We start from the raw sequence: 18,369 nt of genomic DNA, 5'->3' as shown, positions 1-18,369 counted from the left end.
TCTCTCTGGACTGAGGCTGCATGCATGGCTGACGGTCGCCGAGTCAACACATTTGCAGCTGACTAGTGCTCAAACAACAGGTAAGATCAAGTTACACTCAGGCACCCTATTACGAAGCTAAACTCTTCTTCAGAGCAAATGGTTCATGTTTGTTTATTACATTGAAACGTCGAATGTGCGGATAGCTGCGAGTTTGTGTCACATGGAAGGAAGGAAATGTGGAATCACCTTAGCGAAGTTGTTGTAGGTAGTTGATACATGAACGGGTTTTATCAGGAAGATTTAATTTCTCTCTTTTTTGAAAACTGTGTAACAATATTGTGTATGTACTTCTATTTCAGATGAATAATAGACTTTGGTGCACAGAAGTAGTAGGGGGTTATATCCTCCACACTTGACTTTCCTGTCAGACCTGTTGTTCAGTCATTGCACTGAACGTTGGAGACAAGCTATTTCTCAACAATTCCTTATATCTTTTCCCCCCACTGAACCTGACTAACTGGTGTTTTAAATTAACCCAATTTTGATTAAAAGTAGTAAACAATTACCTCCTTGCAACCTCCCACAGTCCCATGTGATGATTTTGTGTTTGGCTGATACTTTTGTATGATTTGACATGAACCTTATGTTTTTAACTAATAATCTCATATTTTTTCTCTTCAGGCAGAGATGTGGTGGGTCCTGTGGCTGCTTGGCATCCTGCTGGCCCTCTTCTCCAACCTGGACGTGTGGTACTTTCTCCGTGCTGGTGTGGTCATACTCAAAGCATGGTTCCAGCCACGGGTTTTTGACATCACGGCTGAGCAAGTCGTCTCGGGCCGGGTCACTTTCAACGACATCGACATGTGTCACATGAACAACGCTCGCTACCTCAGAGAATGCGACTTCGCACGGTTTTCCCTGTACACCCGCAATGGTGTTTTCAAGGCCGTGCGAGCGCTGAGGGGCACTATGGTGGTAGGGGCCAACACTATTCGGTACAGGAGGGCTCTGTGTATCGGAGAAGGCTACGAGCTGAGGAGTCGGATTGTGACGTGGGATGAGAAGGCCTTCTATCTGGAGCAGAGATTTGTGTCCACTAAAGACGGTGTAGTGTGTGCGGTCATGTACTGTAAACAGTCAGTGATTCGCAGCACGCCTGACCAGATCATGCAGCACCTGTGTAAGAGAAAGGTAAGTTAGATGAGCATAAGAAAAGCTACTGCTACCAATAAAGTCAATGATTTCACTGTGATTCTCCTCCAATCTTCTGCTACTCCTGGATCATTGCCCACTATGGATCATCCTCCATATGACCTCTTCTCTCACAACAACAAACTTCGTTCTCTTCGGCCTTTTGTCTGGCAGCTCTAGCCTCAACATCATTCTTCCCATATATTCTTTATACCTCCTCCTATACATGTGCAGACAAGCAAAGTGAGGAGCTGTCTTGTGTATACTTGGGAAAAGATACAAACTTTTTCCTTGCACAGTTGCTGGCTAATAGCATCACCAAACCATAAATTACTGCATTAAACAGAGTACTATAATTAACAAATAACATTTAGTAACAAAAACACATTTCTTTTAAATTTGATATATGGACAGGGATCGCCTTCACAGCAGTATTATAAAACTTCTAAAAGTAACAAAGCTATAACGTCAGGCGTGCGATAGGATCAGTATTTTATCCTGGCAAACTATTGGCACAAAGCATAGCCAACCATTGTTTAAAATCCTGGCTATTAACAGTAAACCGTAAAAATGTGAATCCTCAGAGTTACAAAATACCCCTCATGTACCATAATATTTATCAGAAAGCTGCTTTTCTTATGTATTACTCAAGTACAAGTCAATGACAGAACAGCTCACAGAAGTACCATTTATTGTACAGTTTATCCAAAAGTTCAGCGGCTGAGCCTAAATTTTACTATTGCCCCACCTCTGCTCCACGCTGATGGAGCCTGTGATGCTCAGAAATATCATTAGAGCTAAAAGAGTGATGTTTAGTGAGTTACATTGTGTCTTAAAAAAAATCTTAAAAAAGGATGGCACTGGGGTCCTGGAAATGTGGTTAAGGGTCATGGAAAAGTCATGGAAAACCTCCAGAGAAAATCTGTACGAACCCTGAAACATATTTTTGTACCAATGTATCTCAGTGATGGTCCTTATTTACATATGAGCATAGCATAATGTACTTTTCCCTACAGGTTGAGATCCCTGAGTTTCCAGATGATCTACAGCACTGGGTTAACTTCATCTCAGCCAGCAGCCAAGTGCTCCGGGCCGAGAGTGGCCTGGACGACAAGAGCAAATGAAGTCCGATGGATGCGGGAGATTGAGTCACCTTCTTCGAGTACAGTCGGTGCATAACACAGTTGAATGCACTATTAATAGGAACAACACTAAATAAGATTAAGCTTTCACACTGTCTGTAACAAAACACAATCAGGGAAGTGCAATGTTTATGACTGGAAACTTTTTTTTCTACTATGTTGATAAGAAAAATATGTTTTGATAGATACTGTAACAAAACCCTATCGCCTCTTCTACTTCTGTCCAACTGGTTATAATGGTAATTCTTTAACCTGATGCACTAAAAGAGGACTTGATTTTATAATGTGTTTGAATTATGAACATACATGTAATATAACTGTGTTAATGGAAATGTTTTGTCATATACAAAACTGTCTTTATACATGTTATTAAACTCTGTGTGATTACTAGTGCCTTGGTGCTTTTGACATAACAGCAATAAAATGTAAAACTACAGCTTACTGAATAAATTGAATTTGTCAATATTTGTCGTGGATGTATTATTATATATTATTATTTCCTCCGTTTCATGTGCGCATACGGTTTTGAGATTATCCCGTGGTGTATTAAAGTTAAAGGACGTAGACATTAGGACACGCTGCTGGATTTTGCTGTCATCAGAGACAGAGACAGCAAAGTCACGTGGTGTCACCAAAGCGGAAGTCCATTCATTCTGCTTCTACCGGTTCCAAGTTGAAGTGAGTCCGATGCGTGCTCACTTTCTAGGTGATTCGGTAAGTGCTTTAGTTTATTGACAATTTGGTTGGCATCGCAGTTTTCTTGTGTATGACTACAGCATCTGGTGTACTGTTGAAGTCATCAGGTTTCGCTTGTGATCCATGTCAGACTTTCCCAGGGCCGGGGGATAACCTGCGTAGCAACATCGGGCTAAGCTAACGCGCATCGTCGTCAGGTGCATGCTAAGGCCAAAAGGGACGTGCTTAGGGGGAAGATTTCCTTCTGGATTTGTTATTTGATTAAACCATGGTTGGCATGGCTTTTCTTGTAAAGAGTGTTGGGGAAAATGAGTACAATTCCTGCTTTATTTGTTGATGTCATTCTTAAGGTCAAACATTAACGTTCATGTTAACAATAAACAACATTGAAATAAACAGGATAACCAGGTCTGAAGATAGAGGACATAGTCTCATTGTCTCCCATACATCTAATAGATGTGCAATATTAAATGCATTTGACTTTGAAAAAAAAAAAAAAAGAAAAGATAATGTAATATTTTGACATTTGTATAATGATATTTTGTATTATCATTACAGTAATGCTGCTGTTCCTGGTGGTGTGTGCCCTCCTCCTGCTCTTCTGCAGCGTAGACGTGTGGTACTTCCTCCGGGGGGTCCAGGTCTTTTTGGAGAGCGTGTTTCAGCCAGGGATCTTGGACCTTTTAGCCGAACAGAACGTTGATGGCATAGTCTCTACCCACGACTTGGACTACATGGGCCACATGAACAACTCCCGCTACTTGAGGGAGTGTGACTTTGCCAGATTTCATCACTACATGAGAAATGGCTTCTTCATGGCATCCCGTAAGCTGGGGGCCAAAATGGTGGTAGGGGCCTCTACCATAAGGTATAGGCGCTCTTTGAATTTCCGTGAGGCTTTCATGATCCGGACCAAAGTGCTGGGATGGGACGACAAGGCGTTTTACTTGGAGCAGCGCTTTGTGTCCAAAAAGGATGGCTTTGTGTCAGCCATAATGCTGTGCAGGCAGAACGTGGTGCGCAGCAGTCCAGAGCAGGTTATTGAGCATGTCTGCAAGAAAAAGGTGAGCACACAATTACATACAGTAAGCACACAACATACACACAAACTTAGCATTGTTTCAAAAAAAAAAGTTATTGGACTTACAATAAAAACAAATCTCTCAAGGTTGATGATAGCAAAATTCATTGTTCTTTACTTGCACTAAATACTGTATTTCTCCTGTGTCTTGATGCAAATTTATGTATATTTTGTTTTGTTTAGATTGAATGTCCTGAATTTCCCGAGGACCTTAAACACTGGCTCAACTACATTACTGCAAGCAGTCAGGCCCTGAGAGCAGAGAGTGGACTGGAAGACAAAAACAAGTGATGCTGCTGTTGTTATTTTATCCCTTATAGTATTTCCATATGCTACATTACCTTCTATGTTGATTTCATGAACTGCACGTATAGACGCACAAACAAAAGAGTCTCTATTTATTCCACAGAGAAAATCCTGCTGATAATTTTATTTTTGTAATATGGGAACAAAAGGGGACTTTGTTGAGTTTTGCAAGAATGTGTCTTCATTCCTGTGGATTGCACTGTAGGTAACTGACTTTAGACTCAATAGTTTTCGCCGCATGTAAAAGTTATCCAATCACTCCATTTACACCAGTACATCTGTGCATGTTTTGAAGTATTTTGTGCCTGTTTCTCTTGACTAACCTTAATTTGGAGGCTTAAAATTGACACAATATTACATTTCTCAGACAGCTAGTTATTTATTAAATACTTGAACTAGGTGGAGATCGGTAGCTATTTTAACTTGACCATCAGCAACTTGAACAACATAGGATTATTCAGAAGAAATTGATACTTGAGACAGTTCTTTCAGACATATTTAAAGGGGCAGGTTGCATCCTATTTTGTGCATGTGAAGAGCTTGTAGAAAGTGGGGGAAATTATCAGCATTAAAATCCTTCCCTTTAATGCATCAGAGCTTTAGTTTTTGACCAAAGTAATGTATGTTTATGTTAAAAAGTATGTCATGTCTAATGTCATAATGCTATTTATGTTTAAATTGCACTTACATTTTGGAATATGCGTGTACTCACTCCTAAATTATTTATTATTTATTGAGATGTTGTACCATTATATAAGTGTCTTGTGTTTACTCTTACATGCATTTTAGAATAAATATATTCTTCTGATAAGTGAAAATGGAATTGTATTTTTTCTTTATGTGATTACAAGGCGAATTTTGGAGGGGATGCAGAATAAAGGACCAACCTGAATGGCCGCATATTTTTGTCATGCCTATGTTATTTTTTTATGGGTTACTAAAGATATAGATATAGATATATATATATATATATATATATATATATATATATAGATATATATATATATATATATAGATATATTAATGTATTTGCTGAAATGAATAAAATAATAATAATAATCATCATCATCATAGACTTTTACTAACCAAAATGATAACTAATAACTAGACTTGAAATTCAACATCGCTGATGATTTAATAAAACCCATTGACCTTTTCTGACACCGGCACAAAAAAAATATATACATTTTTTTTTTCTTTTTTTTTTTTACAAACCTTTACAAAAATAAATAAATGAATAAAAACCGCTAACAAACACACATTCAAATCCATAGACTTTAATTTAAAAAATAAATAAATAAATAAAACGAATCATAGACTAGACTAAACTAAGCTAAACTTTAACATAGCATCTTTTCTGACATCGGGCACTTAAAAAAAAAGAAGAAAAAAATACAAACCTTTACAAAAATAAAAAAATTAATAAAGACCGCAAACACACACATTCAAATCCATAGACTTAATAAATAAAAATTATTACATACAATTTAATGTTTCGTACTTCCGCTGACGTATGTAAGCCACGCCCCCTAACTTCCTGTAAACAAAGGAGCGCAGCTGTCAGCGTAGTCTGGGGGTTTCTGTGTTTTCGCCCAGTTTCTACGCCGACTTCTGCTGTTCGAGCCATGGCCCAGGCCGGAGTAGTTTTAGACAAGGATCAATTCAACTGCTCGATATGTTTGGACGTACTCAAAAGCCCGGTTACCATCCCGTGTGGACATAGTTACTGCTCGGTGTGTATCCAAAACTACTGGGACCAGGATGACTATCTGGGGATCTTCGCGTGTCCCCAATGTCGCCAGTGCTTCAACCCGAGGCCCGTTCTTGGTAGAAACACCATGTTAGCCGACGTGGTGGAGAAATTTAAAAACACTAGACTCCAAGATGTAGCTGCTGCTGCTGCTGTTGTTCCTGTGCCTTCAACCCAAAGTTTCGCCGACGCAGGGGACGTCGCGTGTGATGTCTGCACGGGGAGGAAAAACAAAGCAGTGAAGTCGTGTCTGGTCTGCCTGGCCTCGTACTGCGACCAACACCTGAAGCCCCATTACGACTCGGCTGCGTTTAAGAAGCACAAACTGGTGTCCGCGACCCAGAACCTACAGGAGACAATCTGTCCCAAGCACGACAAGCTGCTGGAGGTGTACTGTCGCACGGACAAAACGTGCATCTGTTACCTGTGTCTGACGGACGAGCACAAGGGCCACGACACGGTGCTGGTGGAGGCCGAGATACAGGACAAACAGGTAGGTTTAAACGCTGTAAAATGGTCGAAATGAAACCACGCGATAAAAAATGGCACTCAAGTATCTTACCCTTTCATTTTTAAAGGGCGTGGACCCCAGTTTCTTGTTTATGTAGTAAGACTGAGCTGGAAACTTTAAACTGTTATGGCTCAAACTCATTATAAAAGCCATTCTAACATCTCAATTGTTCTTAGGGTTGAGTTTAAGGAACGTATCACAACTTGCAGGGAGAATTTTTCTGTCACAACTCAAAACAATGCAAAGAACTAGCCCTCTACCTCATAATGGATGAAGGGGGGAAAAAATAAAATGTGACTGTCTGCTGTAAAATGTATTTAAATGCTCTTGTCAATGCTGCAAGGTTTATACGCTGATTGTAAGGTTGCTAATTTAATTGTTGATAAACTCAGGAAGGAATGATTGTTCCAGATGATGTAATGTAAAAGTATATTGCACTGAATAGGGGGTCAGCACATAAACGCTTCTTGCTTCAGCCTTTTGAGCTTCCATACTCTATTGTCATGAATTTTGAATTTTTATTTGTTTGTTTGTTCATGTCATGTCATGTCATATTTTTCATCCATACATGAACAAAAAGGAACAGAGGGAAGATTAATCTTATATTATCTGTTCCCATTAGCAACTTTACAACAAAATGAAATCAGTTAGATTCCCCATCATTCTGCCCCAACTCTTCGCCAGGTCACAAAACATAACAAAACAGCATATTTTGTCTTACAGTTCTGCAGTTACATTCAGGTATTTTCAAATGAGAAATGAATGTAAATTGCCCAAGTAAACTAAAGTAAGTGCACAGACCACAGTGTTGGAGGGCGAAGCCGATGTCTAGAAAAAAACTAATCTTATTGTGCCTTAAAACTCTTGTGTGAAGAGACATAATAATAATAATACATTTTATTTGTATTGCACTTTACATATGAAGAACACATCTCAAAGTGCTACAATTGACACAAAAAACAGACAAAACAGAAACAGACAGAACATATCAATAGTAAAAACACGAGGAATATTATCAGTTAGAAACACAAAATAAACATACTAAGAATAAGCCGCTCAAAATAAGTGGGTCTTAAGTTTATTTTTAAAAACCTCGATAGACTGTGGTGCCCTCAGATGGTTGGGTAGGGCGTTCCACAGTCGAGGAGCAGCTGCCTGGAACGACCTATCTCCCATAGTGCGGAGCTTTGTCTTGGGGACCAGGAGTTGGTGGCTGTCAGAGGAGCGGAGCTGTCGGGTTGGTTTGTGGTTGTTTATGAGTTCCTTAAGATACACCGGTGCGCTGCCGTAGACACACTGATAGGTCAGGAGGCAGATCTTATACTCAATCCTGAACCTAACAGGAAGCCAGTGGAGTTTATGGAGGATGGGTGTGATGTGTTCAGACTTACGCACCCTCATCAGGACCCTGGCAGATGATTGGTAACTATGAAGTGGAATCTATGCTTTTAGTTTCACTCTGGAGCAGCACTGAACAAACATTTAATCAAATGAACTTTGTACCTTTGATCATGAATAATGATTGATAGGATTATGTGGCACATCATGATTGAGGGAACAATAACCTTAAGATACAAGTATGGTGGGGTGAGCGAGGGGAAGATAAAACAAAAGATACATGATACTGTTTCCTAGGTATGGGGCGTTTCAGTGACATGACAATGGCACCCTGCAAAACTACTCCTTTTTAGTCTCAAGTTATAGCTTCTGTAGTATTCCATTTAATCAATCAAACAAACTTTATTTATAAAGCGCTTATTATACAAAATTTAACCCCCAAGTATACAGTTGGAAGTGCATAAAACATGAGGATTATTGTTTGGTGGAGTAAAACCTTGCGATGTCTGAAGCTATGGCAGTCTCTAACTTGTCTGTACTTGTCTTTTTTTGCAGAAGCAGATTAGCGAGATGAGACAGAACTCACAGCTGAGAATCCAACAAAAAGAGAGCGAGGTCCACGAACTAAAACAGGCCATTTTCTCCCTCACTGTAAGACAAAACCTCCATATTAACATGTTACTGATCTAATTATTTGCAGAATTGAATAAAATCTTCTCTTTCCTGGTAATATTTGTCTCCCTCTAGCGTTCTGCCCGTGCCGTTGTGGAGGAAACGGACCACGTCTTCACAGAGTTGATCCGGTCAATAGAACTGAAGCGTTTCGAGGTGCGAGAGCTGATCAAGGCCCAGGAGAAGACGGCGGTCAGTCAGGCCGAGCAGCTGCTGGACAAGATTCAGAAAGAAATCACTGAGCTAAAGAAGACTGAGGCCGAGCTGGACAAACTATCTTTGAATAACGACCATATCAGCTTCCTACAGGTAATGCACTTATACGCTATTGCTTAGGATGCAGGAGAGGTTTGTTTGTATCATGTCCATCCAGAAATCTCATAAGCTTTTCATAAATACAATGCCTGTGGTAATCGTTTATGGTCATTTATTACGAGGATAAAGCACAATTATCAATGTGATTTTTTTCCACATTTTGTCCCTTGCATGCTTGAAAAATGCTAAAATAAAGTATGCCCTACCTCTATCATATTATGTCCTTGTAGAGTTGTCATTCTGTGGGTCCTCCTCCCGTCCTCTCGGTGTTACCTCCTATCGCCGCTGACCCGAACCTCACCTTTGGTCCCGTAATGACCGCAGTATCTGACTTCAAGATGCTGCTGCAGGACGTGTGCCAGGGCGGATTTGTCAGCATCTACGAGCGAGGTAAACTTCTAACACCTCATACAGTCAATACTTCTCCTTCTCCCTTCACCTCAAGGCTTATTGCAGCTCGAGTTCGTCTGCCAATTTACTGCCACGTTCTCGTTCTTTTGTTTAAATGCAGTTCAAGTCGCTGTCCTTGTTTTCTACTGGGATTTTGTTTTGTTTCCAGTGAGAGATGTAGTGATTGTGGGTCCAGTGACTATGGGAGAGCGGCAGGAGACGGCAGAACAGCCCATTGTTGTGGAAGACACAGCAGAACAAGCTCAAGGTAATTTCATATGTCTAGCAAAGGACCTTTACCATACCAACTTTTTTGTAAAGCACTTTAAGAACTGTACAATTGGCCAAAGTGCTGCACACAGAAACAGATGCAAAGATGTACAGTAAAAATATAAGGAACAAGTACAACAACAACAGCAGGCCACAAAGGCAATGGTGCGTTTCTAGGAGAGATTTAAAAACAGAGACTGGGCCTGTCTAATCTCTAATGGCAGCTGGTTCCACAACCGCGAGCTCGCAACAGAGAAGGCCCGATCTCCCTGAAGTTTGCGATTGGTTTTTGGGACAACCAGTTGCAGCTGATCCGCTGCCCTGAGAGCACGAGAGGGGGCGTACGGCTGAATCAGGTCAGACAGATAGGAGGGGGAGAGGCCATTCAGACTTTTAAAAGTAAAGAGAAGAATTTTGAAATCAACTGACTGGGAGCCAATGGTCATGCTTCTTTGTCCCTGTTAAAAGCTGAGCTGCAGCGTTTTAGTCGAGAGAGCGCCCCCTGGCTCACACCAGCATAAAGGCCATTACAGTAATCCAACCTGGTCGTAACAAAGGCATGTATTACAGACTCAAAATGCTGCCTTGCTAAATGTGAAGGTAATGACAGAAAGTGATAGAACTCAAATGATGCAGGATTTGTGATACAATCTAATAAACTCCACTTTATTTATAATGCAGTCATGTTTGTTTATGGTTTGATTTTGCTGATAGTGCAAGAAAGCAATGCGGTATCGCCACTGCAGTACATTCTCACAGTTGTGTTGACAGTTTGCAATTTACTTTCTGTTTCTTTGCTCCAGCAGTGAATATCCCGATTGGTTTAGATCAACATCCTGTGAATCCCCTCAACCCTTTCCTCAACCCAGGACCCACAGTGTCAAATTTTGTCTTCAGCACACACGGTAAGCCATTTCTACCACACTCTTCAAGAAATGACACAAGAAATGAATCAAAACATTTGTTAAAATAAGTATGCCTGCACCTGAGACTTAATTCCTGAGTATAATAGCACAAAATCCCACAAAATCCTGCTGTGAGAAGAAGCTACCACCTCTTCTAGAAGCAACTACGGCCCACAATTTCCAAAATGTAGAAGTTGAAGCCCAAAATTGCTTTGAAAAAGTTAACTTTACACCCAAGATTTGGATGTGCGCACATGAGGGGGTAGTGATTATATGGATTAAAGGATGCTGAGGGTTAGCTGGAGGCTTGGAGGAAAACCAAAGAAGAGATTTATGGGTTTAGTGAAAGAGGACATAGACTTGGTTGCAGACATACAAGGTTTAATCATTTGCTCTGGTGGTGACAAAAGGTATTGCATTTTGGCGTCACCGTGCACAGATTGGCTTCTTCTTTGATATACAGAACGAAAACTCTTATTTGACTTGTTTCACTCATCATATAGAGTTCGGGAATGTGATGTCATGTCATATCATATCGCTAAGCATTATGGGATTAACATGGGATTAACAGGGATTAAAAGTCAAAATACTGGAGTTATTGTTCACATTAAAACACTTGGACACCACAGTGAGTTAGATGTATTTACCAGCAGTAACTCAGCAGATAACGGAGTTGTTCCACTGCTATTTTCTCCACTTTTTGTAGTGTTTTTAGCTAATGTTAGTCAATGGAAATGTATGCTAACAGCAGCAAAGATGGCGGATCTCCATGGCAACTGTGGAAGTTCCCGACCTCTATTGCTTTGAGCTGCAACACGCTGCATTTCATCACCTGTTCTGTTTTCTTCAGGTTCCGTCAAACTTTCTCTTGGGTCCAGGCAGAGGCACCATCAGCGTCGCAGCCACCCGAGAAGAAAATAAAGAACTCAAAACTGAGTTACAAACATTTTTATTAGTTTTTTAAATCAATGCAAAAATCATGTATTAGCCTTTTTTTTTTATCGTATTAGTATTACAGCCTGAGCCTCATATTCACATTAATTTGACAGTGTTTTCAATTTTCTTATCGTTTTACCTACTTTGTTTTAATGACAATTCCTTTATTGTTATTTCTTACATGAGTTTCAGGTTCATTTACATTTGTATTTATTTTGATACTGGCATTAAAACAGTGAATGGAATGAATAAAATAATTGCTTGAATTGTTTTTCTCTAGTCTATCTCAGCAACAGAAAGAAGCCCTGAACATTTACACAGGGTCGGGCACAGAAACACTTTAGGATGAAACAAAATCAGCCTAAATGTCCTGTAACAGCAGTCTTTTTGTCGCTTCCCTTCTATTACCCAGTAAAAGTAATAACTTCCCCCTCAGTGTGACGCTGCAACCTCTCAGACAGTGATAGTAAAACAATGGGAGAGCAGCTGCCGAGGAGAATTATGGGCCATGGCCTGCTCTGCTGCCTTTCTTACTATTTTTTTTTTTTTTCAAAATTCAAATTCAAATTCAAATTCACTTTATTTATCCGTTAGGAACTTCATTTGCAGGAGAAGTGCCAGTACGATAAAAACAGTACATCCACAGACATTCAACAACATACAGCAATAATAAGTACATTTAAAAAAAAAAAAACAATACAGTGGGCCTTTGATAGACTACTCTACTCTACCCTGCTCTACTTTGCCTGCATTTGAAATGTTTCCACCAGCCCACTTTACAGTTAACTGGTACTTTTTTTTAGTACCTGCTTGGCCCTGGTACTAACCAGGCCAAGCAGGTACTTTTTCCAATGGATAGTCAAAAGCAAAGCCATATCCATGGATACACCCTGGTAACCATGGATACAGTATCAGATTCTACAGAATAGTGGAAACACAACCAGGCCAAGTAAAGTAGGACCAAACCAAGTAGAGTAGAGAAGGGTAGGGTTGGTGGAAATGCAGGCGGATGGAGGTCGTCCTCTTTGTTTCATTTCCCTCGTGTCCTTAGAAGTTGTTGAATTAACTCAACGGGGCACGTGTATTTACAATTCCCAAACAAGGACTCCTATTCTTGTGGCATGTAAACACCACAGCCCTGACTGTCTCACACACACGCAGGTAGTTCAGCACCTTTTTTCCACCCAACCCATTTCCTGGACTGCGCGCTGCTCTGATTGGAGGAGGCCGAGGCGCACGTGTAACCCGAAACCACTCAATACACCTGCGTGACCCGTGAGCGAGTTAAGCTGCGCCAATATTTGTCTGGAAACAGGTCCGAAAATGGCAGCTACGACTATTTCTGTGGAGCAAGATCAATTTTGTTGTTCGGTGTGTCTTGACGTTTTGAGGGACCCCGTGACAATCCCATGCGGACACAGCTATTGCCTGGACTGTATCGAAGACTACTGGAACAGGCCGAAGCAGAAAGGTCAGTACAGTTGTCCGCAATGCAGACAAGTCTTCAACCCCAAACCGCTGCTCTGTCGCAACACCGTGCTGGCTGAAGTTGTGGAGAAGTTACAACGAACTTCCCCACGGCCTCCGACGCCAACCCAGACCAAGCCGGGAGGAGGAGGAGACGTGAAGTGCGGCGTGTGTCCGGGAAAGAAGGGCAAAGCGGTGACTGCGTGCCTGACGTGCGCGCGAGCGTTCTGCGCCGCGCACCTCAAAGCCCACCAGGAGCGCTTCCACAGGGGGCACAAGCTGATCCCGGCCACGGAGGAGTTCAAGGAGAGGCTGTGTCCGCATCACAATGACAAAGTGCTGAGGATGTTCTGCCGCGGGGACCAGCAGCCCGCGTGCTCGCAGTGCGTGAAGGACAGGCACAAGGGGCATGACAACGTGCCGCTGGAGGAGGAGAGGGGGGCGCAACAGGTGAGTGGGAGATAAATCACACATCCACGTTGAACTTCCTAAACCAGGACTAAATCAGAAAGAATCCAGGACTAAACCCACTTTAATGTATCTATATTCTTATAACTATAAACTCAAATCACTCTGACATTTTACTCCTATGTATGGCTTGCTTTAAAGGGCTAAATGTGGTTCCTGGCATGAGAAAAAGTCAAACAAAACTTGAGTTTAGGTTGAATAGTCAAACATGGATACACCATTGTCAACAAGCTACTTCTTCTGTCAACATCTGACTGTTTCTCATTCTTTGTTTACACTTGCAGAATTCTTAAATAATATGAAACGGTTACAACTCACACATTGCCTTGTTTGGACAACTCACGGCCAGTCCCTGATCACTAAAATATCACAATGGAGTTTATGCAAATATAACTTGTAGATGGCCACTTTAGCTGTTGATACGTAAGTCTCCACCATTACAATACAGTGAAATATATTTGCACATGTTGATAAGGATTAGGATTCCTGGCATCACACATAGAAAGCGATATCTTTCACCAAACCACTGTATTAGACCTGCTTAGGCTCAATGTCAATAGAGGCTACACAATACCGAGGTAAAACATTTGTGAATACTTTCTCTTGGACCAAATTCTTGCATACAGTATTTGTTCTTTGTTAGAACGTGAGAGTCATGTGATGAAATGTGAGGGCGCAGCCTGAGGGACTGATACTGGTCTTTTCCATCAGAGGAAGCTGCAGGAGAGTTCTTTGAAGTCTGTGCAGAAAATGAAGGAGGCCGAGAAGGAGCTGCGCTTTGCCATCAGATACATTAAGGTGAGTCCTAATGTGAGGCCACGAAGGCAAAAGACCAGGACACAGGATATTCTATAAACGACGCTTTTGTTAAAGGAACAGGCCACCGTTTTCCATACTGAGATATGTTCTTACCTGAGCTTAGATGAGTTGATGTTTACCTGTCTGGTCTTTGTTCTTTGTTCTTTGTATGTCACACAGCGCACACACAAAGATGTTGTTAGCATTTAGCCTCTCCTCTTTTCCTCTATGGGGCCAAATAGGGGTGAAGTTAGTTATATATTTGACAGGGACATTGCTCAACAAATGTGTTGCACAGACCAGAGATAGCTACAAGCTAATTTTCATCTGTAGACCCTGGGTAGAGGCAGAGTGACAGCAGGTTACAGTGGCCAATGAGCATTGTCATTTAAGAGTCCATTCACAACATTAAAGGGACTATACAGTTTAAAAATGTTAAAATTATGTAGTAATATTTTCCGCCCCCTACATGTTCCAGCAATATCTTAAGGTTTTAGAATGAGCCCAGACCTGTTCACCACAACTGCCTCTAAAATCCTGCACTGTCACTCAAAAAGTTGTCACTTCGGTCTGAATTGCCGTCATGTCCAAGCTTAATATAGAAGGTGCAGTTACACGCATGACCTGAGGTGGCAGTAGTGAGTATAAAATGGCCAACTTGCATCTAGCCCCTTTTTAAATACAGATAAAGCACCGGCTAAAGGCTCACATTATTAAATACGGCTACATGGGTAGTTACATGATCCAGGTATAGTCACACAAAATGTCGATTTTCTAAGTGGATAAAAAGGGGTACTGTATTGTAAGGAGTAATATCACATTAGGAGCACTTCGACATCTGTGCAGTAACGTGAAGATATTACAGTGCGGATGTGTTCCTAAGGTGTTATTTCGCCTTACAATATAGTAACCCCTTTTTATCCACTTAGAAAATCTACATGTTTAATTTTGTGTAACTAGACGTGGAAGAGCTTGGTCTCTTCCAACTTCACCCCCATTTGGCCCCATAGAGGAGAGGCTAAATGCTAGCAACATCTTTGGTCTTTTTGCGTGACTGAGCGCATGCACAAAGACCAGACGGGTACACTTGTCTAAGCTCATGTAAGAACATATCTCAGTATGGAAAAATGGTGGTCTATTCCTTTAAAATATCTCCTTGTCACTATGGGCAATTATTAAAAAAAACAAGTATAAAATAGCTGCCCCTCATTCAATCTATGAAATATGAAATCCTCTCAAGCCCATCACGAGATCCTTCTAAAACGTTTTTTGTTGCAAAGTATTGGCGAGTCCACAATGAGAATGTAAAACGACGATGTACTGCACTGTTGTTTGTTTGCTTATGTGTGACCTAAATCCAGATGTTATCCTCAGCACTCCACAGAGGCGGTGGTGGAGGAGAGCGAGCGCGTCTTCTCCAGGCTGGTGCGCTCCATCGAGAAACAGAGCGCTGAGCTGAAGGAGCTGATGAGGGCGCAGGAGAGGGCGGCCGTGGGGCAGGCGGAGGAGCAGCTGGAGAGGGTCCAGAGAAAGCTGTCCGAGCTGAGGAGGAGCAGCTCTGAGCTGGAGAGGCTGACCCACACGGAGGACCACGTACTCTTCATACAGGTCAGGCTACAAACAGGGTCGGGAGTCAATATTGGGAGCGATGCTGATGCTGGTGAACTGTAGAATAAATAAATCTGGAAAATTTCCTTCTGACCTTATCATTTGAGGAGTGCTCCACACAGTTCACATACATGTAGTTCTATGTGTGGTACTGCTTTCCTTTTGCATACATTATATTTCATTCTATTTTAAATCTTCCTAAACCCACCACAAGGACACAGTTCTGTTTGTTCTCAGTATTCAAATCATTCTCCCTGATTTGGCTGGATTTCCAGAAGTCCAAGTCCCTTGATTTCCCTATGACGAGTGTGGAACTGCCCAGTACGGATGCGCTGACCTATCTGATGTATAAAGACATGAGGGGTGCGCTGGCCGACCTCAAGGGCACTCTGGACGAGACATTGCTACGCGAGGTCAGCCGCGTCTCAGACAAGGGTACGCATCAGCATCACTGCATTTTGTCTGAAGTGGATTTGGTGATTTTGCAACCTCTTTCTCTGCTTGTTTTTTAGTCATTTCACTGAAGGAAACGAGTAACCAGACCATTTATGAGCAAGCTCAAGGTATTAAAGATGTTCTAAGTGGAGGTGTTTTTAAAAGTACATTGACTCATGTCTTTAAATGTTTTTGTTCAGCGGCATCAAAAGCGAAAGATCCTGACGTGCAGAAATCTGAGCCAAAGGGAAGAGTTGACTTTCTACAGTGTAAGTGAAATGATGTTTTGACAAAGGGCTCTGCTGGTACAGGACTTAATTCAAGCGCGTCACTAACCTGTAATCTGCCAGTTTAGAGTTAGCAATTGTCCAAATCTCAAAGCGTATTGACGGGAGAGCTTACTGCCTATATGCCAGGGTGATGCATCATTTGAAAGACCGAGGCTTCTTGTTTCTAAAAAGATTTGTACAACTGACAGATTTGCAGTCCCTAACCCCTAATCGTAACCCTATTCGGGACGGTAAGTAACAGGTTAATGCTGATCAGTCTTGAAATGATCACTGGCCCAAATGCGCAAAAGTTCTGGCAAAGCAGCTTGACTTTAGTCCTGGAACAGCATATTTTTGAGAAGAGAAAAATGGCCATTTTATGTTAATGTGGCAAAATGGGTAACAGTTCGCCAATCAAAATTTGATTGTCCAAGATTTCACTGTGTAAATATAATGCAGTGTTTTTAAATAAACCTTTAGTCACAGCATCTTTTGTGTAAAAGAAAAAAAAAATGTTAGAAATGCAAACATTTGTGCCACAGCATAATTTTCTGGATTTGATCAGGACATAAAATGGGAAACTATTCAATGAAATTGTTCAAGACAAGCCTCAAAGCTCACCTGCTGCCGCCATTTTTTTTTTTTTTTTTACATGCAACAACTGAAAGCCTTCCAACTTTAGAGGATTCTACGATGCCACTTTATTCTCAGCACCTATTGCTTGCACTTCCTGGCAATATCTATACCTTGTGCAGAAAATTGCCACAGATTTAGTTTAATATTTACAAATGTTTCACAAGAGACAAAACAGTGGGCAAAAAATGGTCGGTTTCAGCCATAACAGCAGTTAAATTATGTTCTAATCTAGACTATAGTTTTGGCATTTCCGACGAAGTACAGTAAAAATTGAGCGTCATATAATGCTTTTTAATGCCCTGCCGAAACCCTGTTTGTCCCTGCAAGTCACCAACTTTGCCTTGGTTTGCTTTGTCAGACATTTAGTAAATTTAGAGCTCATCTAATATGTATTGTACTGGGTCATGCCCATATTTGATACAATATTAGTGAAGGATCATTGAAACTGTCCAAAAACAGGCATACAACCAACATGCTGTGTGTGTAGCTTTGGTCCAACTTTGCCATTTCCCTCCATCCAGACCACCACGACCTCACCCTGGACCCAAACACCGTGAACCCCTTCCTGGTCTTCTCGGAGGGGGGTCGCGGAGTCACCACCCTGTCGGAAGCCCAGGCGTATCCCGAGCACCCGGACCGCTTCACCTCGTGGGCCCAGGTCCTGTGCAGAGCTGGGATGGCCGGCCGCTGCTACTGGGAAGTGGAGTGGACTGGCAGCGGAGGGGTGTCGGTCGGAGTGTGCTACAAAAACATGAGCCGCAACGGAGGGGGCAGCGAATGCAAGCTGGGACATAACGCCAAATCATGGAGTCTGGACTGCTCTTACTCAGCCACATCATTTCAGCACAATAAGGAAAGTATGGTCATCAATGCGCCGTGCTTCAGCAGGATAGGGGTGTATTTAGACTACAGAGGGGGGATATTGGCTTTCTATGGAGTCTCAGATACAATGGTCCTGCTGCATAAAGCTAAAGCCACTTTCACACAGCCACTTCATCCAGGATTTTGGGTTGGTCTCGGGTCAACCTTAAAGCTGTGCTCACCATGAAAGTAATAAAGCAAAAGGGTTTTTAATTGTAAAAGCTGTTGGCCACGATAGTGTGAAGATGGAAGTACATATTATGAATTCTCTTTGACTTTCTAGTATACGATCCTTTTTAATCAGCTTTCACTGAATCTGTTCAATTGAATCAAAGCCTATGT

At 41.6% G+C, this 18,369-nt stretch overlaps 3 protein-coding genes across 3 annotated transcripts; all 3 read left to right on the top strand.

The window, feature by feature from the left end:
- Positions 1–13: 13 nt before the first annotated feature.
- On the top strand, positions 14–2,615 carry LOC306972400 (protein THEM6-like). The gene is made up of 3 exons (XM_079568988.1): positions 14–80; positions 664–1,173; positions 2,190–2,615. The coding sequence occupies exons 2-3, from the start codon at positions 670–672 to the stop codon at positions 2,295–2,297; spliced, it is 612 nt and encodes a 203-aa protein (XP_079425114.1). The 5' UTR covers positions 14–80; positions 664–669; the 3' UTR covers positions 2,298–2,615.
- Positions 2,616–2,922: 307 nt separating this feature from the next.
- On the top strand, positions 2,923–5,193 carry LOC306972399 (protein THEM6-like). Its single transcript, XM_079568987.1, has 3 exons — positions 2,923–3,029; positions 3,570–4,075; positions 4,276–5,193. The coding sequence occupies exons 2-3, from the start codon at positions 3,572–3,574 to the stop codon at positions 4,381–4,383; spliced, it is 612 nt and encodes a 203-aa protein (XP_079425113.1). The 5' UTR covers positions 2,923–3,029; positions 3,570–3,571; the 3' UTR covers positions 4,384–5,193.
- Positions 5,194–5,931: 738 nt separating this feature from the next.
- On the top strand, positions 5,932–18,214 carry LOC306972781 (uncharacterized protein; the record flags this gene model as incomplete). The annotated part of the gene is made up of 14 exons (XM_079569487.1): positions 5,932–6,641; positions 8,553–8,648; positions 8,745–8,978; positions 9,215–9,374; positions 9,544–9,642; positions 10,451–10,549; positions 11,400–11,444; positions 12,930–13,402; positions 14,132–14,218; positions 15,593–15,826; positions 16,102–16,261; positions 16,339–16,389; positions 16,462–16,530; positions 17,688–18,214. The coding sequence occupies exons 1-14, from the start codon at positions 6,024–6,026 to the stop codon at positions 18,212–18,214; spliced, it is 2,952 nt and encodes a 983-aa protein (XP_079425613.1). The 5' UTR covers positions 5,932–6,023.
- Between the last annotated feature and the right edge of the window lie 155 nt (positions 18,215–18,369).

This window comes from Gobius niger (assembly GCF_951799975.1).
Source record: "Gobius niger genome assembly, chromosome: 13".
Lineage (NCBI taxonomy): Eukaryota > Metazoa > Chordata > Actinopteri > Gobiiformes > Gobiidae > Gobius > Gobius niger.
Note: the sequence above shows the minus strand (reverse complement) of the source record. Positions and strands in the feature narration are given on the sequence as shown.

Excerpts from the sequence above, each read along its gene's own strand:
- LOC306972400 (XM_079568988.1), top strand. The coding sequence starts at position 670 with ATGTGGTGGGTCCTGTGGCTGCTTGGCATCCTGCTGGCCCTCTTCTCC. Across the intron at positions 1,174-2,189 it reads AGCACCTGTGTAAGAGAAAG|GTTGAGATCCCTGAGTTTCC; the intron begins GTAAGTTAGATG and ends TTTTCCCTACAG.
- LOC306972399 (XM_079568987.1), top strand. The coding sequence starts at position 3,572 with ATGCTGCTGTTCCTGGTGGTGTGTGCCCTCCTCCTGCTCTTCTGCAGC. Across the intron at positions 4,076-4,275 it reads AGCATGTCTGCAAGAAAAAG|ATTGAATGTCCTGAATTTCC; the intron begins GTGAGCACACAA and ends TGTTTTGTTTAG.